This window comes from Prionailurus viverrinus, chromosome E1, assembly GCF_022837055.1.
Source record: "Prionailurus viverrinus isolate Anna chromosome E1, UM_Priviv_1.0, whole genome shotgun sequence".
Taxonomy (NCBI): domain Eukaryota; kingdom Metazoa; phylum Chordata; class Mammalia; order Carnivora; family Felidae; genus Prionailurus; species Prionailurus viverrinus.
Genome location: NC_062574.1, coordinates 16,023,249 through 16,039,819, shown reverse-complemented (window position 1 = coordinate 16,039,819; position 16,571 = coordinate 16,023,249). Strand labels below are relative to the sequence as shown.

At 53.5% G+C, this 16,571-nt stretch overlaps 1 protein-coding gene across 4 annotated transcripts in view; it reads left to right on the top strand.

Moving 5' to 3' along the window:
- ABR (ABR activator of RhoGEF and GTPase) overlaps positions 1-16,571 on the top strand; it is a 183,613-nt gene that overhangs the window by 114,231 nt on the left and 52,811 nt on the right. For all 4 annotated transcript variants that reach the window (XM_047833044.1, XM_047833045.1, XM_047833046.1 and 1 more), the window contains 3 exons: positions 3,963-4,148; positions 8,743-8,850; positions 11,869-11,929. In XM_047833044.1, coding sequence (XP_047689000.1) covers positions 3,963-4,148; positions 8,743-8,850; positions 11,869-11,929 — 355 coding nt within the window. The remainder of the gene's footprint in view (positions 1-3,962; positions 4,149-8,742; positions 8,851-11,868; positions 11,930-16,571) is intronic.

Below are 16,571 nucleotides of genomic sequence, written 5' to 3'. Positions count from 1 at the left end.
GTTGGCTAGGGTAGGGTTTGGTAATCTGGAAACCTCCAGGTTCCTGGTTGGCTCAGATTACAAGCAAAGTAGGTCTGGGAGCCTGGGCTGAAGTGGGGGGGTGGAGGAAGGGAGACAAACCAAATGCAGGAAATTCTGCATCTTCCCCACCATGGGGAATGTGTGAGGAATGTGTGAAGTGAGCTCAGGTGCTGCCCCCTGGCCCTCACCTAAAGCTCTTCCCACCTCTGGCCCTCCTCTCTCAGCCTCTCATTTAGGCAGTTAACTTTGGGGTTCTCAGGTTCCTTATCTGTAAAACAGGTTAACTGTGCCTCCCTCTCTGGGTTCCGGGAGGAGGAGTAAACCCAGGCCTTCTGGGATAGGAGGTGGAGGAGGTGGGCAGATTTCTTCCCCCTGTTTCGAAAGCCAAGTTGCTGGGGGACAGAGCTGACAGATCGCTGTGTGAAGTCCCACTATGAGTCAGAACCCACCTGGCCCATCTTCCTGAGAAGCACTTCATGGGAACTCGAGCGCCAGGCTTGACTGGGAGGTCCCTCCGTGATCCTCTCAAGAATCTTTTTCTCCTCTGATAAAATGGAGAGCCAGGGGCCACCCTTGCTCCCTGCAGCAGGATTCTGGGAGTGCTAACACTTGGGCATAAGAACAGTGCTGGATCGAAGTTCAGTATGGGGTTGCCTTGGCCTTGCCGCCATCTGGACCCGAGGCCTGGATTCAGGGCTTCACCAGATTAAAGTGAACTGCCTTCAAGGGTTTCTGGCCAGCCGGGGCTCACACACACACATCACTCCCCTCTCCCCCGAGTGAAATCAGAGCTGAGACCAAAGGTCCCCAACCTTGTCCTGAGAACCCTGTGATGGCCTGAGTGCAGCCCCTGTCCATGTGACCTACTGCTGGTGAGCACCCATTTCTTCCTTTTTTGTAGACAGAGTGGGAGGTTCAGGAGGAAGCAGAGTGGTCAGATCTTATCTTTGCATAGGTGGTGGAGGAGTGCATCCCCAGCAGCTCCTGAGAAATCCTGACCCTTTGTCTTCCCAGGACTATTCCCTCCCTAGTGGGGACTGCACTCAGGCAAGAGCAAGGAGTAAAGGTTCTGGGAGTCTGTGGTGACTTGTCTGTCCACTGGATTCCTGGTAGAGGAAAAAAGGATTAAGTAGGACAGTGATCTTGAGGACCATCTCTGTGTCCTTCAGGGAATCTCGGGAGCCCTAAAGCCGAGCGGGGCCACCCACCTGGGGTTGGGAGAACAGTATTCCCTTTCTCCTGGCCCCTGGTTCCTTCTGTTTCCCTCCCTGGCATGCTCACCCATGCCCCACCCACCCTCCACCTGCTCAGATCTTCCCAAACCTCAAGGTTCTGTTCGTGTCACCTCCTCTGTGAAGCCCTCAGAGCTGTGCTAGCACAACCAACCTTGGGACCACTTGGTTGGTACTGACAGCCCTAGATGGGTGATATCCTATCTCGCTTTGCCCACTAGATTGTTTCATTTGTGTTGGTCCATGTTACTCAAATAGATTATAACGTTCTCCAGAGCAAGGATCATGAGTCAGAAAAAGAAATCTCCTATAAAGAAAATTGGACCCCCATCACTCCCCTGCCTCACCCTCATTGCAAGGGCTTACAAGCTGCCTGTCTTCCCTGCCCCATCTGGCCTCTGCCCGGTCCTCCAGCCCCGCTCCTCCCCCTTGCCCAGGCACACAGGCTCACTGCCTTCCTCTGGCTCCTGTCTCTCGCCAAGACCGTACCTACCTTGGGACCGGCGTTGAGGAAGCCTGCCTCGAATACTGTCCTCTGCACCCCCATGCTTCCATTTCAGGGTAAATGTTCCTTTCTGGGAGAAGCTGTCCTTCCCCACCCTGTCTCAGGAGGTCCCCTTCTTATTTCTTTCACTGCATTTCTATGTAAATTATGTGTCTGTCTCCCCTACTGGATGGGAGGCTCCACGGGCTCAGGGATTGGGTGTATTGTGATCACTGAATACCCTGGTCTGGCCTCACATGAGGCACTTGGTACATTATTTGTGGGGTGAGTAATAATAATAGTAGTAGCTAACACTATTGACTGCCATCTGTATGCCAGGCACATACTTGGTATTTTATATAAATTATGGCTTTTGATCTGCCCATCAGTGTTCTCAAGAAGGTAATATTATCTCAGTTTTACAAATGAGGCTGCTGAGACCCAGATGCTAAGTGATGTGCCCACAGCTATTAAGTGGCAGAGCGGAGACTCAAGCCCACACCCCCTGGCCTGCCCCAGGTTAAACTCCATCCTACCTCCCTAGCAAAGCCTGGACATTAGGGTTAGCTAAAAGGGTCAGAAGGAAGGCTCTGCTTTTCCCTGCCTTTATCATTTCTGGACTTTTTTTTAGAGCTGGGAGGATGAGGGAGCTGACATTCAGAGCATCATCTGGGTATTTGAGTAGATGGGACTTCCTCTTATGGATAGACATGACCCTGCCACCACCAGAGAGCCGGATGGGAGGAGCGCGGGAAGCTTGCCTGGAGTTTGGCTGCCGTGGGAGCTCGAGCTGATAGTCATCTCTCAGAGCTCTCAGAGTGAGCCAGTGATAACTTCGGTCTCCCGAAGTGTCGGTGTTCCATCCAGTCCAGCACTGAGTCGCCCATTATCTGCTTGAATGCTTCTCTGGTTGGAAAGCTCACTACCCAATCCTATAAGACAATGGGGGACAGCTCTAGTGAGGCCACACCTGTCCCCATAACTTCTGGTTGTTCCTGGGTCTCCAGAGTGACTCAGGGTAAGTCAAAGGCCTCTTTCCACACAGAGCCCTTCAGCTAGATGAAGAATATTAACCATGTCTGACTCAGGCTTCTGTCTTCCTGGTGAATGTGCCTGCTTCTCCTATACTTTCTCTATGTGGCAGGTTTCCAGACCCTGTCTCCTGGAGGGCCTCTGGAGTGCAGTCGAGGCATCTTTTGGAGGCTTAGGGCTGAGGAAGGCCAACTTCGGAAGAGCTCTTTATCTTTCAGTATCTGGGGTTTTTTTGTTTGTTTGTTTCAACTATAAATTTTAATAGCTTTTTTTTTCCCCTGGCTATAAAATGAATATTTACTCATTACTCACAGGCAATCACCCTGAAGAGAATGCACCCAAGTTCCATTTTCCTACAAGTCCTACTTTGGGGCATTAAGGTGATAGTTCCAGCTTCCAGTCAGTGTTAGGGAGTGGTCCTGTGTTATTTGTCACCTCATCTGCTCCACCTGTAGGCCCTGGAGAGTTTTGGTGCAGACAAGCAGAGGTTACAGATAAGTTTCATCTTACATGTCAACCTCAGCACTGAGAAAGAGTCTGAGACCACAACCAAGCTCATTTAGAAAGAGCATTGTGATTGACTAGCGATGTCTGCCACAGGTATAGGAGGTAGGACAGGGGCATGCGTGCCACCTTGCTCGCTCTCTGTATACTAAGTGATGGGAACTTGAAATGTCAGTGCAGCTGATGTTGGTCTTGGGTCTCTGTGAGACACTACCCCAAAATCTTAGAATCATGTTGTGTTTCTTGGAAGTAGCTAAGGGGTTGAGTTTCCAGTCAACCCTCCCTTCCACTGAAGTGTGACAAGGGAGCTTATGACTCAGAGCACAAGGCCATTGTGGAAGAAGGACATGTCCTTTTAAACCAATAACCAAAGTCCATACAGGCTAGGGGAAGGGGCCCCTTGGGGGATGAGGGCGTGGGGGAAATATGTCCTGGTGGTAATTAACACTGGGGCCTGGGAGGGCTGCTGGACCAGGCCCTGGCTGCCGGGTCCCCTTGCGGTTGGGCATGGCTTGTCGGCGCCTATGACAGCAGCTACTTGATACAAACCACACTTCAGGTGCCCTGCCCTCAGTGGCCTTGTCTAGGTACCACTCCAGCTGCAGGAAAGGCTCATCAGTGCCCCGGGCCTTCTGACCCTCCGGTTTATGTGCCTCTCACCTCCTCTCTGCCTTCCTCCTCACTTCCAGCCCATGAAACCCCTGAAGGCCACAGCTACCACCTCCCAGCCCGTGCTCACCATCCAACAGATTGAGACAATCTTCTACAAGATCCAGGACATCTACGAGATCCACAAGGAGTTCTATGACAACCTCTGCCCCAAGGTGCAGCAGTGGGACAGCCAGGTCACCATGGGCCACCTCTTCCAGAAGCTGGTGAGTTTTCTGTTGATGGAGGGTCCTTATCCAGTGTCTCGGTGGAGCTGCTGGTGTTGGGAGAGGACCAGTCATCCCTAGTCCTTTTTGGCCTCCTTGAAGGCCTGGGTCATTTCTGAGTCCTGGAGGAAAGCCTGGGCCTCTGTTGTATGGGGACCTGGGCCTAGTGCCTCAACTCCTGGTCTCCCATGGTGAAGCCCTAAGTGCTTCCAGGGATGTGAGAGGCTATATGCATAGGTTTCTCTCTCCCCAAGGGAGTTCAAGGGCTGGAACGAAGGCTCACTTGCTGGGTTTCAGGTCCCCTGTTCTCAGCTGATACAGGAGTATGTGCCAGATGGGTGGGCAGGGACTGCTCACTTGGGACACGTTGGGCATTTGCCACACCTCAGTGCTGCCTCTGAAGTCAACAGTCAGATGGGACACGGGTCAGCTCTCCTGAGGGATTGCAAGGGAGGGAAAGGTATGAGGAGGTAGAATTACTGTGCAGACATACTGTTGGGAAAGGCTTGCAGAGATCTTCCAGTTCCTGAGCCTTCTGTGACACCCTCCCCTGGCTCTGACACTGTCTCTGGCTGTGTCCCCTGGAGGGTCCCCAGGTCAGACCCACAGAGCCCCCAACCCCACTCTTCCCTGGTCTTTCTCTGCCTATAACTTCTGCCTGCCCAGAGGGCAGGAAGAGACAGCCAGTCAGGAGTCTTTGTTCTCTGGGTGTGAATGGTAGGGCTAAGGAGCAGTGCCTTTCCTTTACCTCCCCTGCAGTGGTGGGACTGGTTGAATGGACAGGCCTGTATTTTGCTTACACTGGGGAAAACTCTTGCTTGGATACTCCTGCGACCTCATGCTCAGCACGATCAGAACTGAACTTACCGTGTCTGAAGTTCTTTGCTTTTCTTCCTGCCTCTGTCTCAATGGGTGCTGCCACCATCCCAGCCACCATCCATCCGTGCCTCCCTTGGACTAGTCCTTGGCACCTCCTCTGCCCCACCACCTTCCCCATCCTGAAGCCCTCCCCGCAACCCAAGGAGTCCACTTTAAAGCTTACAGCTGCCTGCTTGTCCCCACCCTCATCTCATTAGTGACTCCTGCTTCTGGGCCCACCTCCCCAGCAGCCTCCCAACCCTTAGCTACTGGCAGGAGAGAGTTATCTGAACTCCTGACCAGACCTTGCTTCTCCCCTGCTTACATCTCTCCCCCTTGCCCATTGGATAAGTAAATACCAGGCTCTGAGGAACCGCTTCTGAGACCCTTTGCATGCTGGCCTCTGTCCACCCCCCGGCCTCTGGCTGCTGCCTCCCCCATCCTTGTGCCCCCTGACACCGAACTTTCTATTCTTAGTTCATGCAGCAGACACTCTTGACCTCTCTGTTCTTGCAGCTCTAGCTGCCTGAAATGTCCTTCCCCATCTGTTCCCAGCTTAGAACAGCCTCCTTCGAGAAGCTTTACCCAGACCTTCGAACAAAGCCCCTATGCTTCTCCCCTCAGTGAACACTGTACCTGCCTGACTCCCCAAAACCATAAGCTCTGAGAGAACAGACTGTGTTTGCTTCATCATTAGACCCCAGAACCATCCCAGTGCCCAATACATGAATGAATGAATGAATGAATGAATGAATGAACGAATGAATGAGTGCATCATGACCTTGACCACTGGGACTAGGGAGAACTTGGAAGAGCATTGAGGGAGACATCACAGGACCTGAGGTCTGTGTCCTGAGAGGCCAGCAGTGTTATAGGGACATAGCTTCTAGAGGCACAGCTGACTTTGAATCCTGGCTCTGCCACAGATTGAACCTGTGACTTCGTGTACAACCTCTTTGTGACTCAGCTTCCTCATCTGTAAAAAAGAGGATAATAACAGTATTTGCCCCATTGAATTGTTGTGAGGACTACATGAGTTATTACCTGAAAAGTGCTTGGAACGGGGCCTGGAATATAATACATTAGTAAATACTCCATAGTTAGCCAGTAGCGTTACTGTTATTGCCATTACCACTGTCATCATCGTCATTGTTGTTATACTTAGCAAGAGGCACCCCAGAAGGTAGTATGCAAGGGAACCCCACGCTCCTGGTTCCAGCAGCCCCAGTGTGTTTGCGCCAGGTCAGGGATGGTGAATACCCAGTCATCACTCCTGGCCTGGTCCCAGGAGCCTGAGCTGATCAGCTTGGGAGGGCATAAGAGAGCTGACCAGAGCTGGGGTAGGGGGTGTAGGCCAGAGCATAGTGGAAAGACTGTCCCAGTTTATCTTTGTCACTTGGACCCTGCTGTCACGAGGGTCCCCGCATTCTGGTCTCAGCCCCACAGGCCTGGATTGTGAATTTGCTTCCCCACCTTCCCTCCTCCAACATCAGGAACTGCTATCTGAAGCCCCTGGAGCTGCAGGCTTGGGAGGGCCGGGGTGGAGCTGGGGCAGTCCAGGCATCTGGAGGCAGTTTATTTTCAGCTGGTCTCCATTTCTGAGAGAAGGGAATTAGCATCTCTGCTATTTGTTTTATGAGATCACCCCAGTGCCAAGCTGCTGTTTCCAAGCAACCTCCACTTCCCAGTTAATGGCCCTGGTGGGCCCGGCCTTGGGTTCTACAGACAAGGATATGCCATGGAGATGGCAGTGCCTGGGGTGGTCAGTGACCCCCTACACACAGGTCTTCTGCTCATGTAGTTCCTGCTCTCACTCCTGTCCTGCTACTCCCTGAGGCAGTAGGATGGGAAGGTAGGGTTCCAACCTGGGCAGCCAGCCTTTATCGTTCTTGTGGGAAAGGGGGACAAGGAGAGCACATACCTGGAAGAAGAATAGCAATGATTTTTACTTTGGTTTAGGAAGCAGCTGTCTAGAACCTTCCCTGTGGCTTGGGACACCAGTGGGCCAATACTCCCCTTGGAGAAGGAACTGAGCTCCATCCCTTCCTGCCCTTCTCCCAAGATTTTTCTTTTTTTTTTGCAAAGTCTGGCCTGTCTGGGGCTGAGACCTGCACAGCTCTGGCCTTGGCTTCTCTGCAAGCATCCCAGTGCTCATCTTCTCCTCTGGCTTTCCTGGCCCCCACCTGCCAGCTTCCACCTGCCCCACCTCTTTGGGATCTTAAGGAGCACAAGGATTCTGCAGAAAGCAGAGCGGTGCAGAATGGGGTTCAAGGGCAGCCCACTTTCCCCAGCACCTTGGCGGGATCCCCCGAGGGAGCCCCGTAGCAGCTGAACCTCCTTGCTACTTCATTGAAAAAGATTTTAAAGCAGAAATTCTAGAGAATAATGTAGCAAACAACTGTGCACTCATCTCCCAGAATTAACAGATGTTAAGCTCTGAAGATATACAGAAAGGCTTTTTAATCAAGAAAACAAAGCCTTACAGATGAAGGCTCTCTCTCTCTCTCTTTCCCTTGCCCTTCTGCTCAACCTAGAAGCAGCTACTGGAATGAATTTGGTGTGTCGCCTTCTGGGCTGTAGTTTGTGTTTTTTATTATGGGTCTGTATCTTTTTATGGCCTTACATGTACTTTTTACATGTATATATTTTGCAATTCAGTCAACATTTGTTTTGGAACTTGTCAGTGTTACTACACAGAGATCTAGTTCATTCATTTGAACTGTACTGTGTGTGTGTGGATTCCCCTTTTTTGTGACCATTTGTTATCAGTCTTTTCACAGGAGGAAGAGCAAAGCAGTGAATACACTTGCCCACATTTCCTTGGGAACACACATATGCAAGTTTCTCTAGAGCAGTGCCTCCAGTACAAATATAGTGCGAGCCATATATGTAATTTAAAATTTTCTAGTAGCCCTATTCTTAAAAGTAAAAACACAGAGGGATGCCTGGGTGGCTCAGTCGGTTAAGTGTCCAACTTCGGCTCAGGTCATGATCTCATGGTTCATGAGTTCAAGCCCTGCATGGGACTCTGTGCTGACAGCTCGGAGCCTGGAGCCTGATTCAGATTCTGTGTCTCCCTCTCTCTCTGCCCCTCCCCATTCATGCACTCTCTCTCTCTCTCTCTCTCTCTCTCTCTCTAAAATAAAGAAACATTAAAAAAAAATTTTTTTTAAGATTTTAAGTAATCTCTACACCTAACGTGGGGCTCAAACCCACAACCCCGAGATCAAGAGTTGCACGCTCCACAACTGAGCCAGCCAGGCGCTCAGGCACTGTACCTTTAAGTGCTGTGCCTTATACTCAGCATGGGGAGTGGGGTACTGAACAGGCTACACGTGCCCTCCCTGCTCCAGCTAATTCCAGACTATGAAAGACGTGTGAGGCATTCAGGGGCTTCAAACCCTGAGAGACCTTGATGATGCTAAATAAAGCCAAATGCTGTTGAGTTTCTAGCATGCCAACAAAGGCCCTGCCCTGCTCCCCCCAGCCCCCAGTACCCTCTTGTTAACCTTATTGGCTGAGCTGGTTTCCACGGAAACAGTCAAGTTCAAAGGGGTACCGTAGTATGTTCATCCTACCTTTCCCTCTCTGTTCCCACATAGCCCTTTGGAGCTAAGTCAGAAGTTCTGAGTGCTAAGGGAGCTCCAGGTGCCCTGCTTAGGCTTTCATCCATTCATTAATCCTCTCTCCCATCCCACTCCTGCCCTCCTCTCTCTCTCCTCTCTTCTCCCTGCAGGCCAGCCAGCTTGGCGTGTACAAAGCGTTTGTGGATAACTATAAAGTCGCTCTGGAGACCGCTGAGAAGTGCAGCCAGTCCAACAATCAATTCCAGAAGATCTCGGAGGTGGGCAGCTCCCTGCACAGCCCCCGCTACAACCTGGAGCCTTCCAGCCTTCTGGCCTGTTGCCGGTTAGGGAAATGGTTCCCCTGAGGGTAACACTTAGACTGACATTTGCTTTCTCACACTTGATATTTTCCCCCTTAATATAAGAGTAACGATTTGTTTGATTTTGTTATTCTGTTTAGGTTATTCTATATTAGAACAGAGGAGGCAAAAAAGAAAAAAGGCAGTATTTTCCCAACACGGTAGTGACCTTGAGCAAGTCACTTCCCTTCTCTTGGCCTTATTTCCTCTTCTGTCCAGTGAGGTATCTGGATGTTTCAGCTCATCCCAGACTTGCTTGATAAGAACCACCGGGAGCACTGTTTAAAATGCAGATCTTCAGACACCTTCCCTGGTGCTTCAATTCAGAGGGTTTGGGTGGGACCCAGGAGTCTATATTTTTAACAAGCTTCCCAGGTGATTTTATGAGCAGGAAGATTTGAAGAGGTCTAAACTAGGTGGTGTGTGTGTGTGTGTGTGTGTGTTTTTTAATGTTTATTTATTTATTTTTGAGAGACAGAGTGGGGAGGGGCAGAGAGAGAGGGAGCCACAGAATCCAAAGCAGGATCCAGACTCAGGCTCCCAGAATTAACAGATGTTAAGCTCACCTCAAACGGTGAGACCATGACCTGAGCCGAAGTTGGATGTTTAACCGACTGAGCCACCCAGGCGCCCCAAGGTGGTGTTTTAAGATCCTTGCAATCCCACAACAGAGAGAGGGCCAGGCCCATTTATGTGGAGACACAGCCATATACCTTCCAGCTGGTAATAGACCTGTCCCCCTGTTGCAGCTAAGCCTTCTTCCCGTTCTCTGGAGGGCAAAGATGTGGCAATGTCTGCCATTGACACTTCTCTCCAGGAAGTGTCAGGGAGGAGCTCGCATATCCTCCGGGAGCAGAGCCCAGCTTACCTCTTTGGTCAGAAGGATCTCAGTGAGACCCCCCAAGCTGCTGGCCTTGCAGTCCCGGCACCAGCTCCAAGCCTGGGACAAGAAAACCTCTGGTTCCAGGGACAGGGGGCTCCTTCTGCAGTTTTGGAAATCCTGCCTTACGGGCCTCTCTGGACTCTTTGCGTTCCGCTCTCAGCGCTGGTGCTAGAAAAGTTGGTGAGACGTAGGATAGTGTTTGTGAGACTCCTGGGGTTATGGGTTCTCCTCCAGTTTGGAACTAGCGGAGAGGCAGCACAAGGGTTGGGCAGATGGAGATGAAAACGTCAGCTTAATTACTAGTAAAAGCCAGATGGGAAAATGTAGACTTGGGTCTGCGGCCACATTGGGCTTGCTAATACTTCCCCTCCACCATCAAATACATCTACTGGGGACGGAAGCAGGGAGCTAAGCTCAGTTTCTTCTCCCAGAGTCAGCCGTCAGGTGAGTCACCCTCTGCCTGGGAGGACAGAGTTGGGTGGGGAAGTCCCTCCACATAGAGTCACAAGGCTGGAGAAATGGCGCTTCCCCTTATCACTCCCAGCGCTCCCTGGGAACAAACTGGAGCCCTCTGATCTGTGTTCAAGGCTGCCCAGGGTCATGTACGGTCCAGAGAGTGGTGAGTCTCCCCTTAGCTTGGGCTGACTGCCCATTCTCTTTGGTCGGCGCCGGCCCCTGCATCCCTCCCCTAGTCCCTGGCGAAGGCTGCTGGCCCCAAAGGCGGAGCCAGCCCCTTGGCCTGCTGCCAGGTGGCTTCTCACCCTGACTCATGCACTGATGCCGTCGCTTCCTAGCTTCCTACTGGCGCTTCCACTTAATCACTGCAGTCAGGCCCTTCTCTGCAGCAGGAGCGATTTCATACCTCTAGGCCACGCTGGAGAGGAACATAGAGAAAAATTGCCTGAAGCTGGGAATCCAGTCACCAGCCAGAGACACAGTCTTGAGGAGCTGAGTAACCCCCTTCTCCCCACCCCCATGCTCAGTCCCCAAGGGTTTTCTCTGTCTAGAAACAGCCTGAGGCAGGAGTAGGAAATGGGGAGCTCCCGTCGCTGCCTGGACATTTCCCCACTTCCAGGCAGAGCAGACAACATCACCTGAGTTTCCGACCTTGGCCTCACCTCGCCCTGGCCTCTCTGCTGACACCCCACTCGGAGGCCCCCTCCGTGCACTCAGCCCCGCAAGTGGGGGTTGCATTACAGCTCCAATTACAGGCCATACTGGTCTGTTGCCAAAGGGCTAGAGCAGGAAGCTCTCTCTCTAAAGGCAGATAAAAGAGGATCGAATGGATAAGCCATCCCTGGAGTCTGTTTCCAGCCCTCACTTCTGGATCACTTTGCCTGGGGTCCAGGAGGGGTGTTGGCTCTTCCTTCCTCCCTTGCAGTTTTCTCTCTGCTGCCAGCACAGGCACCGGTGGGTGGGGAGTGGCAGGTGTGGGTGGGGGCTGGGTTGAGTCCCTCTCAATCTGGGTAGGATATAGGTCAGACCACCCTCTGGAGCTGGGTCTCTGCCCCAGGTGTGCTGCCTCCCTGCCTCCCCCTGTGCAAGACATTATCCCCTTATCTCCGTCCCTCCTTGTCTCCAGGTCTGCTTGTGCCCCAAGGTGCTGGTACTCCTTTTGCTTGTCCTCTCAAATCCCACATACCCTGGGCTGATGTGTACAACCCTGTGTGTGGCTGCCGTGGAGGGAACCCTGACCGGGGGTAGGGGTGGGGGGCAGGGGGAGGTCCTGTTCTTGTCATCACCCATTCATTGGAATGCCCTCAGAGTCACCAGGGAGGGGCTTTAGGGGGTGTGTCTGAGGAGCACTATTGTCACAGACCTCTCTGGTACCCAGAACCCCTCCTCCCCACCTACACCCAGTCTTGGGACTCCACAGGCTCCAGGAGATCATGGGTGTGGCACAGGGAGTCGGGAGTCAGTGAGGCAGGCAGTGGGGGGACCCATGCTTCGGTCTTTGCCCTCCTCTTCACACCCTGGGTTTCAGAGCCCTACTTGCTATGCCTCCAGTGGGGGATGGGGAGGCCATGTAGTGATTCCTCCCCTCTGTTTGGCAGGAACTCAAAGTGAAAGGTCCCAAGGACTCCAAGGACAGCCACACATCAGTCACTATGGAAGGTACTCTGGGGAACGAGCTGGGTAACAGTCACCTTCCTTTGTCTGCCTTTGTGGACTACGGTGCCCTGCTTGTGTGAGCATGTGCGTGCGAGTGTGTGAGTGTGTGTGGTGCACAAATGGGAAGAATCCAGCCTCTGTCCCTAGGCAGCCGGCCAGCTACAAACGTGCTCCTCCTTAGGATGCCAGCAGGCAGCTCGCTCCCCTCCTCCTCCCCCTTCCCCCTCCTGCCTCTCCACGCGCGCCTCCCTCCCCGCCCCTCCCCCTTGCTAGAGGAGCACTCTGAAGCGGCTGCTTGATTCAGGCTGTGCAGCAGCAGCCGGCAAGGTGGCTGAGTGGCCAGGCTGCTGATGGGAGCCACCGAGCGATGGCCGCAAGCTCCTGCCGCTGGGACGGAGGCTGCCATGGAAATTCTCCTCATCATTCGCTTCTGCTGTAACTGCACCTATGGTAACCTAGGCCCCCTCTCACGGGAGGCGGTGTGGCTTCCCACCTCTGGGGGCCGGCCAGAGTGGGCTTATGTGTGGCTGGCAAGGTTTGGGGGCAGCAGGGAAGGGAGTGGGTGCAAATGGCTAGATCTGTGTTTACCCCCGTTCTGGCCAGCTTCCAGCTTGGAATTGAAGTCTGGGGCCACGCGGGGCAGGGTGGCTCGGAAATGGAACGACCAGGCTAGAAGCGTCCAGGTACCCCCGTCCCGAGGATCGGTGGGGAATTGGGGGCTTGGCTTGAGAGGCTGTGGGCAACTTCCTGGAGATGCTGTTTAAGAAGAGAAAGTGACCAGGCTGTGCCTGCAGGTGTGGCAACCCTGGGGCTAAAGGGGCCCGGCAGGGGACCGTCAAAGAGTGGCATGTGGTCTGGACAGCAGTGCCTCGGGCCAGGGGGACCCCGCTGGAGGGACAAGTTGGGAGTTTCTTTGTTTCCGGAGAGAGGAGAGGCGGTTGAGCCGCCAGGGTATTGTGTGCTCAGAGCGCACATGCTGCCTTCGCGACATTCTCTCCTCAGAACAGCGGCAGTGGGAGAACGCGGATGCAGTTGGGAGAGCAGGAAGGAATTGGGTTGCTCCCAGGATGGAGGGGTGTTTCTAGCCTCTAGAGACCCCCAAGCTGAGGTCTCGGCACTTGGTGCAAGCCGGTAGAGAGGGGGGCGTGGCAGGCTGCCGCCTTGTGAAGGTCACACACCCTCTGGTCAATGGAAGGGACCCAGAGCATCCTCTTTGCAGCTCCCTCAGCAAGGAGGTCCTGGGACAGGCGCGTGCTGTCAGCCAGGCTCTTGCTCAGAGCAGGTAGGAGCAGGCCCAGGAAAGGAGGTGTCCAGAAGCAGCGGACGCTGCTCTCTGAGGCAAGAAGTGCCTTAGGGATGACCCGAGCTGCCTTTGGCAGGGGACGGGGTGCGGAGGGAGGGTCAGGTGTGACCTCCACGCCAGCTGCCCTGGGCCCCTGTGTGTTGGAGCGGCAGGCGGCTGGTTTTAGGACCTCCTTCCCTCAGGCGTTTTGTCTCTGCATCCTCTCAGTCACTTTGCCTTCACATCTCCGTGGTAACCTGGAGCTCCTTGTGGAAGGCTGAACGGAGGAGGGTGGCTGTTTGCTGAAGGAGAAATGATGAGGTTTCCTGGGCTCTTTCTCAGAGGCCACTGTGCTGGAGGGGCTGTTGTCCGCTCCCCTTCTCAGGCCATGCTGTGTCGAGGCTCGTTCTTGATGGAGGAACCCCTGAGGTAGCCCCTCTCCAGCTGCCCCAGGAGGACGGCTGTGGGAACCCCAGTCACCGGGCAGGAGCTGTCCTGGGCCCCCCACCCGTTGGCTCAGATTCCAACAGGCTGGGGTCAAGAGGAGGGATGGACTTGAAATTGCCTTGCTTGAAGATCAGAGAAGAAGTGCTCTTGTTGGTTTGGCCTAGGAGTGGGTCAGGTCTCCACTCTGCCTCCTTAAAAAGGAAACCGGTCAGCCCTTTGCTTCCTCTTCCCTCCCCAAAAGGGAGTTGAGTCTTAGTGAAACGGACCTGGGACTGGAGTTCAGGGTTTTTTTTTTGTGACTGCGATGCTGTCTTTGAAGTCAGCTTCAAAGTGGGGAGGGAGGAGAGAATGAGCCTTTACCAACCACACTGTTTAGAATCTTCTCAGCCCCTCCAAGAGACGCTGGTTCTGGGAGTTCCAGGGGGGGAGATTCTGCACTTGGGGCTCGCTCTGGCTTACTGGTTTATTTGCTGCACGTCTCTGTGCCAGTTGCTGTGGGGGATGCAAAAGGAAGTTGTGTGTGATCCGGGCCCCCAAGGAGGGGGTCATCTTGGTGACAAAAAAGAGGCCAGCTTACCCACTCCTTCCTGGTGAATCTTGCCAAGAATCCTCCCGAGGGTCACTGAGCTTTCGCAGACACTGCCCTCCTGTACCGAAGGTGATAGCTCAAAGCGAGGAGCATGGGTAGACCTACATTCAAAACCCAGCTACCATTTGCAGCTTTGTTATTATAAGCAAGTTATGTAACTTCTCCGCGCCTTAGAGAAGTTTCCTCATCTGTAAAATGGGGCTAGTGGTAATTAATTGCTTGTCTTTTTAATCAAAGGAAATAGCACGTATAAGAGAGTGCCACTGGATGCAGATTAAGTACCCAGCAGACTACAGAGAGGCCAGCTTGCTTATGTCAGTGGTCTGACTTTTAGGCACTGTGAGTGTCGTTTGCAAAAATCCTCATCAGGGAAGCCTTCCTGGAGGAGGTGGGGAGACAGGCATTGTAACTTGGTGAATGGTGTCTATCCCAGGAACTGGAATGGCATGGTGAGGAGAAGGGAGAGTAGGGGAAGCAGGGGCAGGAAGGGCCATGGAACAGGTAAGGGGGGAAGGGTGGGCTCTTTACCCTGCATTGTCAGGGGAGACTGGTGTACAGGGGCCGTGGGGAGCATGAGCAGAACATCGGGGTTGTTCTTCCCCCCTCTTCTTCCCTCCATATCTGACTGTGGCCCCAGGGCCCTCTTCCTGCACTCCCCTGTCCCCACCATTCCTCCCCTTTCCCCCAACCCAGGCACTCATTCCACAGCCCCAATCAGGTCAACTCGAGGTGACCTCAGACGTATTAATAACCCCTCTGAAACCCAACCCACCATTTGCTCAGACCTCTGAGCTTAGTCAGCCTCTTCCTGCCGGGACCTGGGAGAGGGGCAGAGGGAGCTGGCACTGCAATACCAGCTTTCCCCGGGCTGGGACTCCAGAGCCCACACTGGCAGGTGTCTGCTGAACTTGCACTTTCTCTTGGGTCTTTGGGGTCCTTGGGTGTGATTTCCCCCCTGCAGATGAGCTAAGCCACAGGTGGATACTCTAAATAGTGTCAATACAGGGTCCCCCTGCCCTACGCTGGTAACTGGGCTGTATCCTCCCTATCCCTGGATAACCCCAGCCTGGTCCTGTTCATTTTGGTTCCCATATACCATGGGGAGGGTCTCTAGCAATTGCTAAGTTAAGAAAGGCCTAAAATAAGTCACGGAAAGTGTGTTTGCCTAAAGCAGTAGTTTTCAACCATTGGTACATATCAGAATCAGCAAAGGAACTTTTTAAAAATGCTAATACCCAGGTTCCACCCAGCAGAGATTGGGATTTCGCTGATGAGGTGGGGAGAGTGGAGCAGGCAGCTGTTTCTTTTAAGAGCTCCCCCAGTGATTCTAAAGGGCAGCCAAGCAAAGACTGCAGATAAGGCTCATGGCGCACCACTGAGACTGTATCTTCTCCATAGCCAGCAGATCGTTCCCCAAAGTGTCTGCTTAGCAGTGCATGGGGTATTTATATCTACAGGGGACTCTTTGGTTCGGGGGCTAGCTAGGGCATGAGTGTCGGCTCTGGGACTGTCACAACCAGCCTCCTGCCTCTTCCTGCCCCGGGGCAGGAGGACAGAGGTCACGAGCCTATGGACAGAGGCGTCCAGGTGGACGGAGGCTGAACCACCTATGTTGGGAGGGGTGAGGCACAGCTGTTTGTAGGAAGCTTTGTTTGGAAGTATGGTCAGCCAGCTGCTGCCTCCACCTGTCCCTGCTGAATCCCAGCAATCCTCATTTGTCCTGGTCAGCCACGGGGTGTGGTGAACGGGGGCCCTGCTGAGCTGGCATTTCCCCGTCCTCTTCGGGGCTCCCAGAGGCCCCACCTGAATTCCTGTGGGAAATCTTTGCCCCCTCAGCTGCCGCTTGGTTGAGAGCAGAGCCTTTATGTGGAGAGCTGGCCTGCCTCCCTGGCCCTCAGCCTGTCCTGTTTGGTTGGAGAGTTTGAGGGCATGGAGGGTGGGGGGGGGGGGTCTTCTCATGGGGATGAGGCCAACCGTGTGGGTCGGAACAAAGCCTGCCGTTCCCAGCTGGCAATGCCAGACCTTGGACCGGAGGAGTATAAGAATGATTGGGTGTGGAGGAACTACCTTCCCTGGAAAAACAGCACGTCTCTTTCCCACATTCTGGGGGTGCTAGAGCTCTATGGGGTAAGGCTAGGTATAGCTGTATGATGCAGGGTTAAGGGTGCAGAGGAGCATCTTCATCTGCTCTGAGCCTGGTCAGACAAGGACAGGCCTGTGGGATGGCCCTTAAAGAAGTCACCTCTGGTGACTGATGAGACGAGGCAGGTAGGAGGGGGCCTGGGCTGCCAGGGCTGCATGTCTGCCTGTTGGTGTCATCTGGCCTG